This window comes from Adiantum capillus-veneris, chromosome 1 (genome assembly GCF_014529385.1).
Source record: "Adiantum capillus-veneris isolate H3 chromosome 1, ASM1452938v2, whole genome shotgun sequence".
Taxonomy (NCBI): domain Eukaryota; kingdom Viridiplantae; phylum Streptophyta; class Polypodiopsida; order Polypodiales; family Pteridaceae; genus Adiantum; species Adiantum capillus-veneris.
The window spans coordinates 21,128,851-21,151,496 of NC_140931.1; the positions used below are offsets into that span (position 1 = coordinate 21,128,851).

General features: G+C 45.0%; 1 protein-coding gene across 5 annotated transcripts in view; it reads left to right on the forward strand.

Annotated features, from left to right (window-relative positions):
• The window catches only part of LOC147464399 (Lycopene beta/epsilon cyclase protein), a 77,968-nt gene that overhangs the window by 22,907 nt on the left and 32,415 nt on the right, over positions 1-22,646 (forward strand). For all 5 annotated transcript variants that reach the window (XR_015188430.1, XM_086514672.1, XM_086514641.1 and 2 more), the window contains one exon: positions 11,876-11,993. Coding sequence is in view for 4 of the 5 variants with exons in the window: in XM_086514672.1 (XP_086370798.1) it covers positions 11,876-11,993 (118 nt within the window). In the remaining variant the exon portion in view is untranslated. The remainder of the gene's footprint in view (positions 1-11,875; positions 11,994-22,646) is intronic.

Here is a 22,646-nt window from a genome sequence, read left to right on the forward strand (position 1 = left end):
AGGTCTTGTGGCGATCTTATCCTGATGCAAAACTCAAGGCTTGGAAAAGTCCTCGCGGTGATGCTAAATGTGAAAACGCTAGGGGATGCTGATTGCTTGTGGCGATAATCTCTTTGATGAGAAAACGCTAGGGAGGGAGGTGGTCTTGCTTGGAGGGAAAGTCCACCACGGTCTTGCTTGAGAAGTTGCCTATTGAGCTTGGCTCCTGTTGCCTCTTCTGCCAAATAGTGCTAGTTTAGGTTTGCTTATATACAAACTTACTCAATTTGCCCTACCTACTTTCCAACAAAAGTCACTTACAAATAATAAGTGAAAATGTCAAAAATAGGTAAAATAGGCTAAATGCAATGGAAAATTCCCCTGAAGGATTCTGATGGGAATGCTTATGATCATGCTGTGTGCAACTAGAGGATATGCATCTATACTAAGTGATTGGGCATGCACTGTCTACGAATAGACTCACAAAAGTGCCAGATCACTTCTAATCTAGAGTGACTGGACTGACTGAACCCTGATAATGCTGTAGCTTGTCCACGGACACATAGGGTTGGATGTGTCACGTGACATCCCCTCCTTTTCAAAGTGAGGTACTGGTACCGAACTGTATGGCGTCGAGGGAGATCGGCAATAGCATCCGGAATCATGCAAGGGACTCTTCGCCGGCCCACTTTGATGTGTGGGTCGAGCGGTACTTGAACTTCATAAAGGTCTGCAACTCTTGCTTCTTTGGGCCGTGCCGAAAGCGACACAAAGTCTTTTGAGTTTCCTTCGATGCTTCAACTTCGTCTAGAGTCATGCTTCTTTCTTCTTCAAGAATCTCCGTGGCTAAAAATTCCTGAAACCATTTCCAACACAAAACCATGAACATACCTATTCCATGTAAAGTGACTGTAAAAAATATTGTCTTCTCTAAAAGACTGTGTATGCAATGTAGATGAACATAGAGACAGAGTGACAACCCGTTCATCAAATACATGCAAACAATGAGATCGAATCTTTCTCTTTGGATCTAGAGCAATCGACTGTGGCAATTCACAACGGAAATGCACATGCTTGATGCTCATACTTTCATGTGCTCTTTCTACAAATGTGTCATGCCAAGGAAGAGACATGGAATGTGACTTCCTTGAATGCATACTTTTTAGCTTTTCATGAACAATTCGCATATATCCGTGCTCATCCATGAGTGAAACGTGCTCAACGTACAATATGTCATGCCTAAGAAAAGGGATCACAGAAAGACGCTGACTAAAATACAGGAAACGATCACGAATGAAACACTAGTACAATGCGTGCGTATCAATCATGCGAACACATAATACTTAGTGTGAGGGTTCGTTGGACCTAGGCTTGAGAGCCAAGATCGCTTCTTCCTGAGGGGGTTCTTTGGACCTCGACTCGAGAGCCAAGATCGATCCTTCGTGATTGATCGAATCTGCAACGAGGTTAGCTTTGCTAGAAAAAGCATCCACTAACACATCATCCTTATGAACAATCACATCATCTTCATGAAAATCCTCATCTTGATCATACAAATCATCAGGCTCATCATTATCATCCAAATCATCATGCTCATCATTGTCAATCAAATTATTATCATGCTTCTCATAATCATGCAAATCCTGTGTGTCATGCTTTGGAGAAAAAGAGACTGAGAGAGTCTCCTTCTCTTGAATCCTTTCAATCTTGTCTTGCATATTAGCAATGAGAGAGGGAGAATGAAAAATGTCCTCTCCACGAATGACGATGGGAGAATCACTTTTGACATAGAGAGTGAAAGTGTTGGCCTCCCAATCAATGAGAGGGTTAAGATCACGAAACCATCGAATGCCCAAAATCATATCACATCCTGAGAGAGGAGAGACACAAAATCTTCTAGTGAAGGCAGCTTGTTGTTGAATTGTAAACAAAACACCAAGACACTCCTGCGTGATGAGAGAGTCCATACCGGAAACAAAGCCAAAGACCTCGAGAGGAGATTTTTGACTAACTTCTAGGCGGGCTCTCTCAACAAGAGATGGACTGATCACACAATGCATACTACCTGGGTCAAACAATATGACAAAACGTTGCCCCGACACCTGAGCATAACATTAATGAGAGAATCATCAATGGGAGGGTCAAGAGAAACTTTGGGCACACTCGTGTTATCATTAATTGCATTGACGCAGGAAGTGGGTTCTGTGGATTCTTTAGATTCATTCGATTCAAGCTTAGGACGTGTTCTTTTTATGTGACCCTTAATGTGACAATGAAAACAACGACCTTCCTTAGAATAAGTGCTTTGCTCTTCCGACGTGATGTATCCTCCTACAATTCCTTGTGCTACCTTTTCATCTCGAGTAAACTTAGGTTTAGCAATTGTGTTAGCCTTACCCTTAGGTTCATTGGAAGAATTCTTTTCTGAGAGATTATTGGAAGATTGGTTAGAATAGTTACCGTTCTTACCATTCTTACCGTTCTTACTGTTCTGAGGGTTCTGAGAAGTCTGCGAGGTACTTGTGGAAGTCTTGTTCTCCTTAGGTTTTCCCTTGTTGTGCTTCATCTCCTGTGCGAGAGCAAACGCTACCGCCTTGTTGAGATCGATTGGATCGAGCACCTTGACATCGTAATTGATATACTCGTCCAATCCGTAAAGGAATGCCTCTTTGCGTTCATCATCCGATTTGCGTAATTGGGTATCTAGTTGCAAAACACGATTAGAAAAAGACATAATCGGCATACCATTTTGCTTGAGAGCGTGCCAATCGTCCTTAACCACGCCTTGAGCTTGTCTTGGAAATCAGCCCAATTGAAGGAAAGGGGCGTGAATTCGTTGGCTTCCTCGAGGTGCGCGGCTAACTGTGCCTCTTGCCATGCGTGGTACCAATTGATGGCATCACCGGCAAGGTACATGGCTGCCGTCAAAACTTTGCTATTTCCTGTCTTCTTAGTTGTCCCAAAATAAGCATTAAATTGATGCAACCAAGAATGAATAACCGTAGCATCCATCTTACCATCGTACTTACTGAAAGTCAACTTCTCTGTGATTGGATGGTTGGAATCCGTATCGTGGCTTGCGCCACTTGACGAAATCCCACGATCTTTGACTGGTTCGGACTTCGAGGCAAGTACTTGTGGAACCAATTCTTGAGCGCGTAGTTCTCTTTGAGCCTCATGCTCGATCTCCAAGGCCACTCTTTGAGCTTCACGCTCGGCCTCCAAGGCCGCTCTTTGAGCGTCACGCTCCTCCTTTCTTTGTGCTTTTCTTTCTTCTCGTTCATCGCGCTCGCGTTCTAAAGCAATGCGATTTGCTTCTTGTTGTGCCAACGCAATTCGGTTCGCTTCTTGTTGTTGGGCCATCATGTTCATGCGAGTCTCTTCTTGTTTGGCCATCATGTCCATCATCTGCTTGACATTGCCTCCATAGGGTTTGGTACACTTTGTGGCGTAGATGGCGAAGGGGGAGGGTCGGAAAAATCTCTTGGTGGGGAAAATTCTTCGTCGCCTCTCTCATGCTCATCACCTGTATGCGAAGTATCCATTCCGCTTCGGGTGATGACCATACACTATGATCTTTGGTTCTTAAGTTCACGAGGAACTTGGGTTCTTGAGGGTCTTGGGTTCTTGGGTTCTTGAGGGTCTTGAATTCTTGAGGTTCTTGAGGTTTTCTTTCGCTCGCAAACCGTGTTTGAGAAGGATCTTCTCTTCACTCAAGTTCTACTCCTTTCCGCGGGCGCACCCCTTGGCGGCATTGTGTTCACACCAAGGTTGCTTTTTCCCACCTCACGTCGATTGGCCGTCCGCTAAGTGCACGGTCTGCTCTCAATGAGTGAAAAGAGGCAGAAGGGGAGGCTGGACAAGCCCTTCTTTCCTGGGATTCCTGTCACTCTTCAAAAACACGATTAGGAATCGACACGCCCAAGCGAACTTGGGTTCGTGCGACCTCAACAAGCAAAAAAAATTCTTGTGGTTCTTTCCTTGAGTGATACAGAACACTGCCAAAGCTCTGATACCAATGTAAGGTGCAACGTAATGAATGTTTGCGCTTTGCTCAAGATGAGTGCTCCGAACTGTGCTCAAGGTTCCTTTTGTTCTTATGGAAGGGAGAGCCTTCCGTTCTTAATGAGAGAGTGCTATGATCTCAAACAAGTGAATGGACACTGTGCGTGCAAGTGTATGAGATTGAGAGATAGAGAGAGAAGAGAGATATGACACCAGAGACGTTGTAAAACCCTCCTCCGAAGGCCCCACTCTCGTCGGCGAGAGTGGTCTACTTATGATTGCACAATCTGGTACAAACGGTATGCATGAGACTGATGCAAGTCTAGGCTATGTCGGCGATGACGAGACCGACCTAAGGGCGAAAATCTGCGATCTTTCTACTGTTGTCCAAAAATGCTATGGGTTGAAATTTGCGACTAGTCCAAAAATGCTGATTCTGGGGGCTGTTCGTGTAGGTCTTTGACACTGAAAATCTGCAGGTTTAGGGTTGAAAATTGAGGTTCTTAAAAGCTGAAAACTGAGGTTTCTTCCGGGCTGAATCTGCTACTCTTTAGGGCTGAATTTGCAGGTACTTCATGGCTGAAAAACGTTGCACTGCTGTGGCTGAAAACACTGCAAATCTGCAAATGCTGGGTATGCAAAAACGCTAGCTTGCTGGGTTCTGCTGGCGATGATGCTGATGCAAAACGCTAGGCTTGGGAAGGTCCTGTGGCGATGGTATCCTGATGCAAAAAGCTAGGCTTCGGAAAGTCCTCGCGGTGATGCTGAATGTGAAAACGCTAGGGGATGCTGCTTGCTTCTGGCGATAATCTCCTTGATGAGAAAACGCTAGGGAGAGAGGTGGTCTTGCTTGGAGGGAAAGTCCACCACGGTCTTGCTTGAGAAGTTGCTTGTTGAGCTTGGCTCCTGTTGCCTCTTCTGCCAAATAGTGCTAGTCTAGGTTTGCTTATATACAAACTTACTCAATTTGCCCTACCTACTTTCCAACAAAAGTCACTCAAAAATAATAAGTGAAAATGTCAACAATAGGTAAAATAGGCTAAATGCACTGGAAAATTTCCCTGAAGGATTCTGATGGGAATGCTTCTGATCATGCTGTGTGCAACCAGAGGATATGCATCTACAGTAAGTGACTGGGCATGCATGGTCTACGAATAGACTCACAAAAGTGCCAGATCACTTCTAATCTAGACTGACTGGACTGACTGAACCCTGATCATGCTGTAGCTTGTCCACGGACACATAGGGTTGGATGTGTCATGTGACAAAACCTTGGAGATACGAGTTAGCTTGTCCACATGCACATAGGGTTAGATGTGCACGTAACACGAACATCCTTCTTGTCTATTGATAGTGAGGTATTTGATTTAGCTTGCACAAATGCTGATACAATGGTCCCAGATGCTGAGATGTTGATGGGAACTTGTGGTAGATGCTTGGATCTTCAAGGCTAAAGGCTGAGAATTGAAAATGCTAGTGGAGATGATCAGGATTTGCAATGGAATTGATGAGGGAAGGGCTGATATTTACCGTGGATGGTGAGGACTGAATTCTGCAAGGAGACTGATCTGATATCAAAACGATAGGGCAACTCTTAGGCTGATGGCTGAAGATGGAATCGTTCTGGTGACTGAGGGTAAAAACGCCACGCTACTGATGTATCCAGAAACGTTGGGCGAGAGGAAACACCAGGAGTGCTGAAAAATGCTAAGGGTACTGAGGGCCTATCGAGGGTACTGTTGCCCTTATTCTGGCTATTGAGTTGTGTTCTAAAATGGTGACCTTGCGGGTCACATTTATAGCATAGATGTTGGGTCGAGCAGGATCTAGCATGAGACCCAAGGACTTGGAAATGCTAGATAAACTGTCACTTAATAATAAGTTAAAAGCCAATAATTAGAGGTGCTTCACATGCTAGACTACCTGGGCCTAAAACTAGGGACTAGAAGTGACCACTCCCCAGTGCCTACACCTAGTAGACAGTGGCGGTGATCCTGTGCAATTAGAGGGTATGGAACTATGCCTAGGCTCACAAGTGTGCCAAAACATTTCCTAGGCTGTCCTAAACCCTAGAAGTAGAAGTTAACTTGTCCACATGCACACAGTGTTAGATGTGTGCGTGACAAAAATGTACAAAGATTGACACGTTAGCAATTGGGCCGTGTGGGCTCGCGGGGACTGCTTGCTCATGATTGAAAACCTGCAATTTTCCCCCCTTATCTCAATTCACTTCATGATTGCTGTGTGAATGTAGAATGCAGTCCCGCTTCTCTTCCCTCTTGTATTTGAGCTTGTAAGGGTGTGAATTAGGTTTTTCCTTCTTCAAAACGGTGTGCGGCTTTCAATATGAGAGCTCTAAAATCTCAGCAAAATCGGGATGAGGGCATATTGAAGGAAGAAGCTTAACTATGCAATCAGAGGCGAAGCTACAAGATTCCATGAATAAGGTTGCGATTTTGAATGGGTTATGTGCTTTTGTGTGAGTTGAGCATTGATGGTTGAATTTCAAGTGTTTTACATTGTTCTTCAAAGTAAATCTGGTTCGTGAGTTGGTGATCCTCTTATCACGAACTCGCATTTCACAAGCAGAAATACGAAGAGGGTTTGTGATTTCCCTGTTACAAACGCTCTAAGATTTTGAACCATCTTCGGGAAGAGGGTTGGTGAACAACATAAACACTTGTTACAAAGTGTTTGTGACCTCTCATCATGAACTCTCACAACTAGAGGTTTTGCACCTTCTTGGCTAGACATCAATTTTCCTGACAATGCATTGTGCTCGTTTGCAAGAGGCTAGTGTGTCATGATTGATAGACCACTCTGTAGAGATTTGCTCAAGGGATTTACGGGACTATAATAGCAAAAGATTTGTAACTCTCATGACCACATCCATGGCCTCCTAGCGATTTATAGATCAAGTATAGTATTATGCGTGAGGAGGCCGCTCTAGTCAAGATATACAACCGCTTTCCCATACACTGAAACATATAGATATGAGTATATCACATCAAGAATTTTGCTAGCTTTTCTAGATGCTACTTCACAGTTGTATTTTCATTCCCAGATTAGTTCTTTTTTGAATGCATTCTATGATGCGAGACTAGCAATAATTTTTATGGTCTCTTAAGCCAATCTCCGTAAGGGGGCCTTCTCCTTACTTTATGTCACATGACACATCCAACCCTATGTGTCTGTGGACAAGCTACAGCATAGCCAGGGTTCAGTCAGTCCAGTCAGTCTAGATTAGAAGTGATCTGGCACTTTTGTGAGTCTATTCGTAGACCGTGCATGCCTAGTCACTTAGTGTAGATGCATATCCTCTGGTTCCACACAGCATGATCATAAGCATTCCCATCAGAATCCATCAGAATCAGTCAGGGGAATGTTCCGATGCATTTAGCCTATTTTCGCTATTTTTGACATTTTTCACTTATTATTTTTAAGTGACTTTTGTTGGAAAGTAGGTAGGGCAAATTGGGTAAGTTAATATATAAGCAAACCCAAGTTAGCACTCAATGGCAGAAGAGGCAACAGGAGCTCCACGCTCAACAGGCAACTTCTCAGCAGAACCCCCCGGGCAGAAGACTTAGCGTTTTCAGCCAAGGACAGCCAGTGTTTTTCTCCATTGCAGATCAGCCCCAGCGTTTTGCATTGCAGATCAACCCGGCGACAGCTAGACACAGTAGATCAGCCTAGCGTTTTGCATTTTCAGAATTCGGGTGATAGAAGGACCAAAATTCAGCCCTAGCATTTTTGGTTGCAGATCAGCCACGGTGTTTTGCACCTTTATCGTGACGGAAAGTCAAGGAACATTAGCGTTTTCAGTTTTCAGCAGTTAGCACCCGCAGATCAAGTCCCGAACCTCGCAGATCTCACCTTCCCGCAATAGTTCCTTGCCGCACGGTCAGTTTCCGCAAGGTTTACAGTTTCAGCCCAGAAAACGTAGATTTCAGCATCTGCGTTTTCAGCGCGTCGTCGTCGCATCGTCACCATCGACATAGAGTCAGAATTCAGCAGATAGAAGATTTGCAGATTTCAGCCTATAGCGTTTTTGGACAGCAGTAGAAAGATTCCAGATTTCAGCCCTAGTGTCGACTTCGTCATCACCGTCGTCATCATCGACATAGCCTAGACTTGCATCAATTACATGCATCACCATTGTACCAGATTGTGCAATCAATAGTAGACCATTCTCGCCAACGAGAGTGGGGCCTTCGGAGGAGAGTTTTACAACGTTTTTGGTGTCGTATCTCTCTTCTCTCTCTATCTCTCAGTCTCATACACTTGCACGCATAGTGTCCATTCACTCTGTTTGTGATCATAGCACTCTCTCATTAAGAACGGAAGGCTGCACCTTCCATAAGAACCAAAGGAACCTTGAGCACAGTTCGGAGCACTCATCTTGAGCAAAGCGCAAACAATCATTCCGCTGCACCTAACATCGGTATCAGAGCTTTGGCAGTGTTCTGTATAACTCAAGGAAAGAACCACAAGAACCACATAATTTTTTTTTGCTTGTTGAGGTCGTACGAACCCCAGTTCGCTTAGGCGTGTCGATTCCTAATTGTGTTTTTGAAGAGTGACAGGAATCCCAGGAAAGAAGGGCTTGTCCAGCCTCCCCTTGTGTCTCTTTTTACTCATTGAGAGCGGACCGTGCACTTAGCGGCCGGCCAATCGATGTGAGGTGGGAAAAAGCAACCTTGGTGTGAGCGCAAGGCCGTCAAGGGGTGTGCCCGCGGAAAGGAGTAGAACTCGGGTGAAGAGAAGATCCTTCTCAAACACGGTTTGCAAGCGAAAGAAAACCCTCAAGAACCTCAAGAAACTCAAGAACCCAAGTTCCTCGTGAACTTAAGAACCCAAGACCCTCAAGAACCCAAGTTCCTCGTGAACTTAAGACCCAAGACCCCAAGAACCCACAAGAACCCACGACTTCAGAATGATCATCACTCGAAGCGGAATGGATACTTCGCTTGGAGGTGATGAGCATGAGAGAGGCAAAGAAGAATTTTCCCGACCAGGAGGTTTTTCTGACCCTCATCCTTCCCCATGTACGTCAAAGATTGCACTAACTCCTATGGAGGCTTTAGACTAGATGCTTATGAAAAGGAATTTGGAACGCGAAGCAAGAAATGCAGAAAGAAGAGCAAAAATGGAGCGTAGACACCAAAAAGAATTGCAGCCGCTGTGAAAGGAAAGAGCGACCAACACGTGAAAGAGTTCTTGCGACTCGTTTCTCAAGCTCAGGCACAGATACAAGAGACTCGGGAAAAGGAGACTCTCTCAGTCTCTTCTTCTCCAAAGCAAGATACACAGGATTTGCATGATTATGAGAAGCATGATGAATTGAATGACAATGATTTGCGTGATGATTTGATTGATGATGATAAACATGATGATTTGATTGACAATGATAAGCATGATGATTTGGATGATAAAGACAAGCATGATGATTTGCATGATCAAGATGTGATTTCTCACAAGCATGATGAGTTGCATGAAGATGACGTGATTGTTCACAAAGATGATGAGTTAGTTGATGCTTTTTCTAGCGAAACTAACTTCGTTGCAGATTCGATCAATCACGAAGGATCGATCTTGGCTCTCGAGCCTAGGTCAAAAGAACCCCCTTAGAAAGAACCCACTCAGGAAGAACCCCTTCAGGAAGAACCGATCTTGGCTCTCGAGCTTAGGTCCAAAGAACCCTCACAGGAAGTATTATGTGGTCACATGATTGATACACACGCATTGTTCGAATGTTTCATTCGTGATCGTTTCCTGTATTTTAGTCAGCATCGTTATGTGATTCCTTTTCCTAGGCATGACATATTGTATGTTGAGCACGTTTCTGTCATGGATGAGCACGAATGTATGCGGATTTCTCATGAAAAGCTGAAAAGTATGTATATAAGGAAGTCATATTTCATGTCTCTTCCTGGGCATGACAGAGTTTCCGAACGAGCACATGAACGTATGAGCACCAAGCGTGGGCATTTCCATTGTGTTTTGCCATAGTTGATTGCTCTAGATCATAAGAGAAAGATTCGATCTCATTGTTTGCATGTGTTTGATGAATGGGTTGTCACTCCGTCTCTATGTTCATCTACATTGCATACACAGTCTTTGAGGAAGATCAAATTTTTTCCATTCACTTTACATGGGATGGGTATGTTCATGGTTTTGTGTTGGAAATGGTTTCAAGAATTTTCAGCCATGGAGATTCTTGAAGAAGAAAGAAGCATGACTCTCGACGAAGTTGAAGCATCGAAGGAGCCACACAAGACTTTGTGTCGCTTTCGGCGCGGCCCAAAGAAGCAGGCATTGCAGACCTTTATGAAGTTCAAGTACCGCACGACCCACACATCAGAGTGGGCCGGCGAAGAGTCCCTTCCAGGATTGCGGATGCTATTGGCGATCTCCAACGACGCCATACAGTTCGGTACCAGTACCTCACTTTGAAAAGGAGGGGATGTCACGTGACACATCCAACCCTATGTGTCCGTGGACAAGCTACAGCATAGCCAGGGTTCAGTCAGTCCAGTCAGTCTAGATTAGAAGTGATCTGACACTTTTGTGAGTCTATTTGTAGACTGTGCATGCCCAGTCACTTAGTGTAGATGCATATCCTCTGGTTGCACACAGCATGATCATAAGCATTCCCATCAGAATCCATCAGAATCCGTCAGGGGAATTTTTGAGTGCATTTAGCCTATTTTTGACATTTTTCACTTATTATTTTTAAGTGACTTTTGTTGGAAAGTAGGTAGGGCAAATTGGGTAAGTTAATATATAAGCAAACCCAAGTTAGCACTCAATGGCAGAAGAGGCAGCAGGAGCTCCACACTCAACAGGCAACTTCTCGGCAGAACCCCCGGGCAGAAGACTTAGCGTTTTCAGCCAAGGACAGCCAGCATTTTTCTCCATTGCAGATCAGCCCGAGGGTTTTGCATAGATCAACCCCCGGCGACAGCCAGACACATCAGATCAACCTAGAGTTTTTGCGTTTGCAGAATCCCGACGAGACAAAAGGACCAAAATTCAGCCCTAGCGTTTTTGGTTGCACGTTTTGCACCTTTACCGCGACGGAAAGTCAAGGAACATTAGCGTTTTCAGTTTTCAACAGTTAGCACCCGTAGATCAAGTCCCGAACCTCGCAGATCCCACCTTCCCGCAGCAGTTCCTCGCCGCACGGTCAGTTTCCGCAAGGTTTACAATTTCAGCCCGGAAAACGCAGATTTCAGCATCTGTGTTTTCAGCGCGTCGTCGTCGCATCGTCGCCATCGACAGCGTCATCGACATAGAGTCAGAATTCAGCAGATAGAAGATTTGCAGATTTCAGCCTATAGCGTTTTTGGACAGCAGTAGAATATTTCCAGATTTCAGCCCTAGTGTTGACTTCGTCGTCACCGTCGTCATCGTCGACATAGCCTAGACTTGCATCAATTACATGCATCACCATTGTACCAGATTGTGCAATCAATAGTAGACCATTCTCACCAACGAGAGTGGGGCCTTCGGAAAAGGGTTTTACAACGTTTTTGGTGTCGTATCTCTCTTCTCTCTCTATCTCTCAGTCTCATACACTTGCACGCATAGTGTCCATTCACTCTGTTTGTGATCATAGCACTCTCTCATTAAGAACGGAAGGCTCTACCTTCCATAAGAACAAAAGGAACCTTGAGCACAGTTCGGAGCACTCATCTTGAGCAAAGCGCAAACAATCATTCCGCTGCACCTAACACTTTAACTTTGTAGTTGTGTTGTTTTAATATACATAGAAGATGTCTAAATAAAGTAACAACGAATACATTTAAACGTTGTGTTTGAAGTAGTGTTTGTTTAAATTTTTTTTCTTATTTATAGTTCTAATAAAATAAGTGTTTCCTTATTGCAGAAAATAATGGAGAATATTTCATTTGGAAGCGATGTGGGTGGAGCTGGTGGAGCATCCTCCTATGCTGCTTTGAAACGTATGGACCAGCAATGGCAGAAAATGCGTAGGGGAAAGTCAGGTATAGATTTTCATTTCTTTTGGTCACTTTCATCTCTATTTGAAGTCATGAGAAGACATGAACACTATCATGTTAAAAAACGGCACATAGTTTTTATGAAGGTGTAGCTATTTTAGTCCCATCTTTGTTTGTGCTTGAAGTCATCAAAAGACATGAATGATATTATGTTTGAAGTCATGAGAAGACATGAACACTATCATGTTAAAAAATGGCACATAGTTTTTATGAAGGTGTAGCTATTTTAGTCCCATCTTTGTTTGTGCTTGAAGTCATCAAAAGACATGAATGATATTATGTTGACAAATGGCACATAGCTATTTGTGAAGGTGTAGCTTATTTAAGTATTTTCATTATCATAAGGTTTCAGTGAAAGAGAAGGCTCTCATGTGCATGTCTACTTTATAGCTACTCAGTTGGCTATTTTTTTGCAGTTCTAGTTCAATGAAAACACTTCTTAGTTTATAAATGTTTGCATATTTGAACCCTGAGTTAAGCAGTGGATCCACAAGAAGGGAATATTTTGAATGCGTGAGAAGGGAGTGATAGAGAGCATTGTAGACGGAATACCCCTTGATCCCCGAATAGACCTTGATGTGTTGCTTTAGATTCATGACTAGAGCATAGGGAATATCTGCCACCGGGAACAGATATCTGCGAATCCAACCCTTATAGAAGCAATCTGATTTGCTTTTGATACGTCACATTCGATGGGAAACCATAGCATTTGGGTGACTAAAATGTGGGGTATTGGACCGACTAAAATAGACATTTTTGATGTGTCATAGGATGGATGACATAGAGCATTGCCAAGGAGTTGTTCTATAAGTTTGGTGAGTATGAGACCACGTTGATGGCTGGGTAGTGCATGCAGACCGTCCACTTTAAAAATTGGGCAGCCACTTTGACAAGGGCAACCCAAATCTAGGCACCCCACAAAAAGCTACTCCCGCTCATTTTTTGGGTGCAAAAATCAACAAGCACTCTCTCTCTCTCTTCCCCCCCCCCCCTCAAGCCGGAGATTGAGAGAGAAAACTGCAAGAAACTAAGACTGACTTTGGGAAATCCTTGGAACGAGGGTCTTGCCTCATGCTAGTGTCAAAGGTGCAGCTGAAAAGGTTAATCGGATGATGATCAAGTATGCTCTTACAAGCAAACCTCCTCTTCGGGCCGGGGTAGCCACTAGATACCATGACAAATTTCCTCGAATACGCCCTCAGCGTGTTGACTGTCCACCGTACAGGCTCTGGGTGCAACACTTAGTGGACTTGCATAGAAAGGAGAGGGGGGAGGAGTGCATGGAGAATACTCGAGCCACCATCGAACAGGAAGGTGTAACTCTAACACCCCGTCTCAGCTTCTCGACGGTGAACCAATCCAAGGGAGCTGGCATGAAGGGATAATGTCGCCTGTGGTAGAGGTCTCGTGAAGATATGGCAAGGTTATCTAACATAGGGCAATACTTAGTCAAACAGGGCCATCCTTGGTCTTCTCACGAACAAAATGGTACTGTATCTCTATATGCTCGGTCCGAGCATGAAAAACCGGGTTCCCTGTCACGAGACTATGACAAACAAACTCTATATATATTTGTTGGTTTCTTTCCTTTAATTTTTATTTAATTTTTAGGACCCACGGTGGACAACTTTGTTGATGCAAGGACAGGCACCCGCCACATGGGTGTACTTCAAGCAAATGTTTGCATCTGCATGGCTGTCAAATGAATTTGAAGCCAATGTCATGACGGATTGGCACCAACTCAATGTGGCTTCTTGCAAAAGCTTAGATGAGTACAATCAAAAGTTTTGTAAAGCATTGCTCTCAGTAACTTCCCACAGGTTTGTGCCACTGACAGAGCAGATAGAGAAGTATTGTTGTGGGTTGCCTAAAGGGCTCAAGAAGTACTGTATAAAGAACAAAGTGGCCACCCTCACTTAGCTTATGGAAGTTGCCAACTCTGGTCATGCCTTGTTGAAGGGAGAAGACAGTGGATTCCAAGGCAACGTGAAAGGGGGTTGGTCAAAGAAAAATTTAGCAAAGAGGTCCTTTGCAAAAGTGACTCCTGAAGCTTTCTCGGGGTCTGGAAATGCAGAAAAAGCTAAAGACTTAGCCGTGTCTTGTGGACGACAAGCCAAAAGAAAGAAAAGTTAAGGGAAAAGTTGCAAGGCGTTATTTGGTGAAGTTCAAAAACTATCCACCTATGAATGCAAAGTGGATGGAAAAAAGTGAATTGATAGAGTCACCAAACGTATTGCAGCTTTACCTTGAAGCTTTTGGTTTACAACACGTATTCTCCAACTCATATCACTTCAGTAGAGCAAAGGTCAAAGAGCTTGGCATGTGCTCAAAAGAGAGGTGATGATAGAGCTAGTACTTCACATGTACTAAAGGTTTCAGTGCAATAGAAGTGTACATTGTTTGACAAAAGTATGAAGGTCTCATTAAGTCATTTGTACACATGTTTGGCAGTCTTTCTTACGGATATATGCAATGATAAAAGGGTAATAACCACATTAAATCATCTCTGGCATGTACAGGATGCGTGCAATTGAGGACGTTTGTGATTTCAAGAGGGGGGTATGTCACGAGACTGTGACAACCACTATCTATTTGTTGGTTTTGTTCCCTTGATTTTTATTTAATTTTTGGGACCCTCTTGTTGAAATCACAAATGCTAATACATTACATGGCAAGTGTGAAACGGCGGTTGGTCTAGAGTCTCACCTGCAAGAGTCAAGGCCAAGCAACCATGTGATGGTTGGGCCAATCCTCACTAGAATCCGACTAGTAAAGAAGTGGCTAAGCTCAGTTAAAGTCATTTAGGCCCCTCGGCAGGACTTTATAAGTTGGTGGGTACTAGGAATCAAACCAAAAGGAGCAAACTGGACTCATGGCAGTAGAAGAGCAACATGCAGGTCAACTCCTTCTAGAAGGCCTCATCCAAGAGGCCGCCCAATATGAGGCTGGGAAAGCTGATTTTTCAGTTTTGTGGTGGATTTTGTCCTGCAGCTTTAATGGAAAGCTTACCTCCTCCCTTGTCTCATGCAGCGTGATGATTTGCTCTCGCCCATCTCTCTCTCCCCTTTGCACATATGGTAATGCCCCCCTAGTTGGGCTTCTCAGATGACCATGTACAATCTTTGGAGGTTTTATGTGCGTTTGCCAAGGCAAGAGCCTTCTGTACAAAAACCGGATTAGCTAATTGCTAATCCCCTTCAGGTGCGCACAGTTCCATTGCGAAGGAATGCCAAAACTCTGAGTTTTCTCGCGTGAAAACTCGCCTGATTTTCAGGGGTATTGTCCCATTGCGTACGAGAGCTTCTCAGACACGTGTAGACGTGCTCAAAATGATGCGAAACAAAAAATTACAGCCTGCTGTGTTTTGCTGCAGGTTTAGGGTTTCACACCTAAACTGCAATGCAAGGGAAGCCTCGAGAAAGCCTTGGGTGCTTGTACAAGACAATTTCAAGAGATTTCCCGCGAGGAATATTATCTGATTCAAAGGGCAAGTGACCCTACAAGTGCAGGAGCTCGAGGGCTACCCATAGGAGTGATCGGCACTCGAATTGGAGCGCAAAACAAAGAATTACAGCTTGCTGTAATTTTTTCCAGGTTTAGAGTTTTGACCAGTTTTGATGCCTAAAGGTCCCAGGAGCTTCGTGGAAGCTAGGGAATCACCGAATAGTGTTTTGGTGCAAATTGGGGGCCAAAAACAGAGAATTCAGCGTGTTGTAATTCTCGCTAGGTTTTGTGAAGTGCTCTAAAGTGCATGGAAAGTCACTGTTTTCTTGGGATTTTGTCCGTGGAGACTTATACTGTGGTTATGTTTCTGAAATTGGGTTAGAGTAGGGGAATTTCAGCCCGATAAAAGTGGGACAGCTTGTAGAAGTTTAGAGGTTTTTCTCAAATGTAATAAGAATAAAGAAATACTGAAAGGGGCGCCAGTCTTTGGGGCCAACAGGGTGTTGTTGTTTGCTTGGGAGCGCTCAAGCTGCCAAGTCGTGGTTTGTTTGAAGTGTTGAATTCCGTTCACGGTCTCTTTGTGAAGTTCCATTGTGTCGTAAGGTAAAAAAAAGTAAATATTGGGTGAAAGCTTAAGTCTACCGCCCTATGGGCCTGTTTCATTCCCCACAAAGGCTATACAACTCTGATTGTCAGAGTAGATCATGCTCATTTGCTACGGCAAGCCAATCTCTAAAGTAGCGTCTGGACTCTGTAACCACACTGAATCGCATGTAGCAGTGCAAAAAGCCATATACTCGGCCTCCCTCGAGCAACACTAGCCTACTTGCACGGAGGAGCGCCTGAGCCAGCCCCTTGTTTGGAACCCCATGGTTAGCACTCAGAGAGGCCACTTGGTTGGTAGTAGGCCTCATGTTTCTTGGGGTCCCATGGCAGAGGGTCCAACACGCACTTTAGGTGACTGGCTACATTTCTCAAGCTTGTCAGAGGAGCTTCATAGCATCCAGCTACAGGGCATGAGAGGGGTGCAGAGCATGTGTCAGGACATCAAAGAGGCAGTAACAGCTGAGTGGCTCACACCTCTCGAGTCAGCAGCACCCAGATGGATGGGGGCCTTCACGCGACTGGAGGTCCTCATTGCAGCTCGCGCTTGCTCAGAGACTATACCCTCCCTGTTTTTCGAGCTACAGGGTGAGGGTCATTTACACCGAGTTTCAGTAGAGGCCCCACAGGTTGCACAGTGCTGTTTTCAAAGAATCCGAGTTGTGGACATCTGTGGGAGGACTTGTGTCATAGATCCTGACCCAACAGCTCTCGAGATTGGCCACTGGAGGCTGTGGGCTTGGGAGAGCTGTCCACTGACATGAGTGCAGTGGGATCTTGGAGAGTGGTTTTGGAGGGACCCTTTCGCCTCAGCCAACCATCCAGGTGTCCCTTTCTTTCAGTATACTGTTCGACTGGGACGTCACTACTGGCAGCACGGAGAGAGGCTCGTCCTGCTGCAGCACCTCATTGGTAGGAGGAGGGTCTTACAACTGAGTTCTTGTCAGCTTTTTGGGCGAGGTTGTGGGGCGCCAGATAGCCAGTGCGAGTCACTTTGTTCCAGTGGCTGGTTGCACATAGAGCTACAGCAGTGGGGAGCTGGCTTGTACATAGTGGTCTCTCGGCAACATGCGCAGCTTGTGACCATCCTGTGGAGAGTCAGCCTCATTGTCTTTGGGACTGTCCTATGGCACAACAAGTTTGGCTTCATGTCCTTCGGCTGATGCCAGCTCTTTCCACAACACGGCAGTACACTTGGGGGGCAACTGCTTGGTCCACTCTCACGGGCCCGACACTACAGTTTTAGCTATCCCCCACTAGCAGGATGATAGTGATACAGGGGGTCGACCTACACTCCAGCCTGCTACAGAGCTTTCTCCACAGGAGTGGTGCAGTGAGAGAGAGGAGTGTTGAGAGCTCGTGTGTGGCCTGACACTCTGGTTCATCTGGCGGGCCCGCTGCTTTGACATCTCTAAGGCTCGCCCTGTACCACCAGCAGAGACAGTTCGAGATCTTTGGCTAGAGCTGATCCATATTCTCAAGGGACAGTTCGAGAGACTCCAAGGCAGCTCTGATCGCATGCGGGAGTGTAGAGAGGCTTTCCTTCGACTGTGGCGCCCTGGGCCTTTCTTCATCATGGTCTAGGGTGTGCTCAGATGGCACTACCGTCCACCTGTGTGACTTTCCCTCCTCCCATCTCCTGATTTAGCCTCATTGTACATATGCTTTTTTTTTTCATTGGAGAGTTTCCCCTTATGATTGTTGTAGCCCCCTCTAGTAGAGGTGGTTGTAGCCCTATGGGCAGTTTCATTAACTAATAGAAGGATCTTTTTCTTGGAAAAAAAAAAGATCATACACAAAAGCGAGAACACATAAGTGTTCATCAGTAAAAAGCTAAAAGCATTCATAGGAAAGCTGATGCATGTCTGAAGTGATATCTGTCACAAAACGGGCATCACATGCCAATAGAAAAGAACATACTGAACAAACTTTTAGCACTTCTATAACAACTGAACCGAAAGAGAGAGACGACACGCGACACAGTGGCGGAATTCCACCCCAGAGAGTATTGGCCCCAAACCTTGGCGCCCCTTTCGGTGTTTCTTTATATTGCATCATCAAAGTACAAGCCGGTACTCCATCCTGTGCACCTTCGTCCAGAAGCATGCTAAAGAATGAACCCTAGCCTCGTATTTAAAGGCCCTTGGCCATTAAAAGGAGTTACAGTAAAAAGCTTCAAACTCAAAAGCAATTGGTCCAAAAAGCAGGTGCCCAAAAGCTGCCATCGTAAATCACGAAAATCTGTACAGACTGCCACGTCATCATTGTCAGCGTGAAATGCGAAAATCCATATAGTTTTGCCACGTCTACATGTCAGCGCAAAACCCGAAAATCCGTATAGGTCTTCCATGTCAGCATGTCAGAGAAAAACCCGAAAATCCGTAGAAGTTTGCCACGTCATCAGCTGGCTGCATATCTTTTGTGTGTGTGTGTGTGTGTGTGTGTGTCTACGCGTTGGTCCTGCTTCATCTTGTGCTGCTTCTGCTTCTTCACTTAGGGTTTAGGCCCCTCGGCCGGTATCTGCAAGTTGGCTCCGTTCTTCTATGACTTGACATGTCGGCAGTTTGTGACAATATCACCAACTTCCCAGGCAAAACGTAAAGATTTCGTGAGGGAAAGCTTGAAAAACTGAAAAGGATCCGCATTAGCCCGAGAGAACATGCAACTGTTGCGATGACGCCATAGAGTCCAATAAGCCCATAATTTGACCCACATCAAGAAAATCGCAAATTGTTGCAAGGAAGGGGGGAGAATACCGAAAGCCCAAAACCTTTTATGGAAAACCACATAGGGAAATCAGAGTTGCAATTTAGCTGAAACACGACGTGTCACGTGACACATCCAATCCTATGTGTCCGTGGACAAGCTACAACATGACTAGGGTTCAATTCAGTCAAGCTAGTCTAGAATAGGAAGGTCAGTTCAGTCAAGTTAGTCTAGAATAGGAAGTGACATGGCACTTTTGTGAGTCTGTTCGCAGAAGTCACGTAGGGTAGATGCATATCCTTCGGTTGCACATAGCATGATCATCAGTATTCCCATCAGAATCCATCAGGGGAATTTTCTAGTGCTTTATATCTATATTCCCTATTTTTGACATTTTTCACTTATTTATTAAGTGACTTTTGTTGGAACCTAGGTAGGGCAATTTTGCTAAGATAATATATAAGCAAACCAGAGTTAGCACTTTCTGGCAGAAGAGGCAGCAGGAGCACCTTTGCTCAACAGGCAACTTCTCAGCAAGACTCACTCCATCACCAAACCTAGCGTTTTTTCTCTGGCAAGGCCTAGTGTTTCTGGACAAGATCAGCCCCTAGCATTTTTGCACAGCAGATCGTCTCTAGCGTTAGCAGATTCCCACAGCAGATAACAGATTTTCCCGAAGGTCATTTTCAGCCCTAGCGTTTTTGCATCAGCCTGGCAGTCCAGCGTGTTTGCAGTTCCGTCGCGACAAGACCTCGAGATAGACCAGCGTTTTCAATTTTCAGCATAGACACCCCGCATAACAAATCCCGAACCTCGCAGATCTCACCAGCAGATTCTCGCCGCATGGTCAGATCCCGCGAAGTTTGCAGTTTCAGCCCGGAAAACATAGATTTCAGCATCTGCGTTTTCAGCGCGTCGTCGTTGCATCGTCGTCATTGCCGTCGTCACCGACATAGAGTTAGAATTCAGCAGATAAAGATTTGCAGATTTCAGCCCTTAGCATTTAGTTTTCAGCCCGTCTCGTTGTCGTCCTCATCGTCGTCGACATCGTCGGCAAGTCCAAGCATTGTAGAGATTTGTGTAATCATAAGTAGACCGCTCTCGCCATAGAGAGTGGGGACTTCGAAGGAGGGTTTGACAACATTTTGGTGTCGTATTCTTCTCTCCCTATCTCTCAGTCTCAGCACCTTCATTCACAGTTGTCACGTGACACATCCCAAGCCTATGTGTGCGTGGACAAGCTACAGCATAATAGGGTCCAGTCAGTCTAGATTAGAAGTGATCTGGCACTTTTGTGAGTCTATTCGTAGACCGTGCATGCCCCGTCACTTAGCATAGATGCATATCCTCTGGTTGCACACAGCATGATCATCAGTATTCCCTTCAGAATCCATCAGATTCAGTCTGGGGAATTTTCCACTGCATTTAGCTTTTTTTCCCTATTTTCCCTATTTTTGGTATTTTTCACTTATTATTTTGAAGTGACTTTCCAACAAAAGTAGGTAGGGCAATTTTGCTAAGAAAATTTATAAGCAAACCCAAGTTAGCACTAAATGGCAGAAGAGGCAGCAGGAGCTCCCCGCTCAACAGTCACCTTCTCAGTAGGAACCATCAAGAACTCATCAAGCACCCCCTCAGCACTCACCTAAGCCTAGCGTTTTCATCACCAGCAAGACTCCATCCTGCCTTGGCGTTTTCAGCAGTTCCAGATCGCAGAAGCTTCCCTTGCATCTAGCGTTTCTACTCCCAAGCATCATCGCCAGCATTCCAGTGGCCTAGCGCTTTTGGATTTCAGCAGCAAGTTTCCAGATCTGCCAGCGTTTTTGGTTTTCAGCCATTGATGCAGCAGAGAAGCAGCGTTTTCAGCAGTTAGGATTAGCAGCAGATTCAGCCCTAGTTGGTTGTAGAAGATCCCCATTTTTAGCCCTCGAAAACGCAGCCAAAACAGTCATTTTCAGCCACCGAAACAGCCCTGAAATTCAGCAGATAGGAGACCACAGATTTCAGCCCTAAAGTCGTCGTTGTCATCACCATCGTCGTCATCGACATAGTCCCAGATTGCATCAGTCCATTGCATCGTCATTGTACCTCTTTGTGCAATCATAAGTAGACCACTCTCGCCGACGAGAGTGGGGCCTTCGGAGGAGGGTTTTACGTCTCTGGTGTCTCTCTGTTCTCTCTCTATCTCTCAGTCTCATACACTTGCACGCACAGTGTCCATTCACTCTGTTTGTGATCATAGCATCCTCTCACTAAGAACGGAAGGCTCTACCTTCCATAAGAACGAAAAGGAACCTTGAGCACAGTTTGGAGTACTCTTCTTGAGCAAAGCGCAAACAATCATTCCGTTGCACCTAACAACGGTGTTCATCCACTTTGTTTGTGTCCATTGCACTCTCTCACTAAAGGAACGGAAGGCTCTCCCTTCCGTAAGTAAAAGGAATCCTTGAGCACAATTCGGAGCACTCATCTTGAGCAAAGTTCAACATTCACTTCCACTAGAACCACCAATTTTTTTTTTTTTGCTTGTTGCGGTCTCACGTAACCGAAGATTCCTTGGGCCTGTCGATTCCTAATTGTGTTTTTGAAGAGTGACAAGAATCCCAAGAAAGAAGGGCTTGTCCAGCCTCCCCTTGTACCTCTTTTCACTCATTGCGAGCGGACCGTGCACTTAGCGGCCGTCCAATCGAGGTGAGGTCGGAAAAAGCAACCTTGGTGTGAGCGCAAGGCCGCCAAGGGGTGCGCCTGCGGAAAAGAGCAGAACTCGGGTGAAGAGAAGATCGTTCTCTAACACAGATTGCAAGCTAAAGAAGAACCTCAAGAACCTCAAGAACCTCAAGACCTGCAAGAACCCCAAGAACCCAAGTTCCTTGTGAACTTAAGAACCCAAGACCACAAGAACCCACGACTTCAGAATGGTCATCACTCGAAGCGGAATGGATACTTCGCTTGGAGGTGATGAGCGTGAGAGAGGCAAAGAAGAATTTTCCCCACCGGGAGGTTTTTCCGACCCTCCCCGTTCCCCATCTATGTCAAGGATTGCGCTAACTCCTATGGAGGAGTCGGACCAGTTGTTTCTGGAAAGAAAGTTAGAACGCGAAGACAGAGAAGCAGAAAGAAAGGCCTACGAAGAAAAAATGGCGAACACGAAGACAGAGAAGCAGAAAGAAAGGCCTACGAAGAAAAAATGGCAGCCATAGATCGTGACTACGAAGAAGAAATGGCAACCATAGAGCGTCAGTATGACTTGGAAGAAAAAGAAAGTCAAGCAAGATTTGATCGCGAGAACAAAGCAAGAATGCAATAGATGTTGCGACTCTTTTCTCAAGTGCAGGCACAGATGCAAGAGATTCAGGAACAGGAGACTCTCTCAGTCTCGTCTTCTTCTCCAAAGCATGACGCACAGGATTTGCATGATTATGAGAAGCATGATGAATTGAATGATAATGATGAGCATGATGATTTCCATGATCAAGATGTGATTTCTCACAAGCATGATGAGTTGCATGAAGAGGATGTGATTGTTCACAAGAAGGATGATGTGTTAGTTGATACTTTCTCTAGTGAAGCTAACCTCATTGCAGATTCAATCAGTCACGAAGAACCAATCTTGGCTCTCGAGCCTAGGTCCAAAGAACCCATACAGGAAGTACTATGTGTTCGCATGATTAGTCAGCACGCATTGTACGAGTGTTGCATTCGTGATCGTTTCTTTGTATTTTAGTCAGCGTCTCTATGTGATCCCTTTGCCTAGGCATGACATATCGTGCGTTGAGCACGTTTCACTCATGAATGAGCACAAATGTATGCGGATTTTTCATGAAAAGCTGAAAAGTATGCATTCAAGGAAGGCACATTCCATGTCTCTTCCTTGGCACGACACAG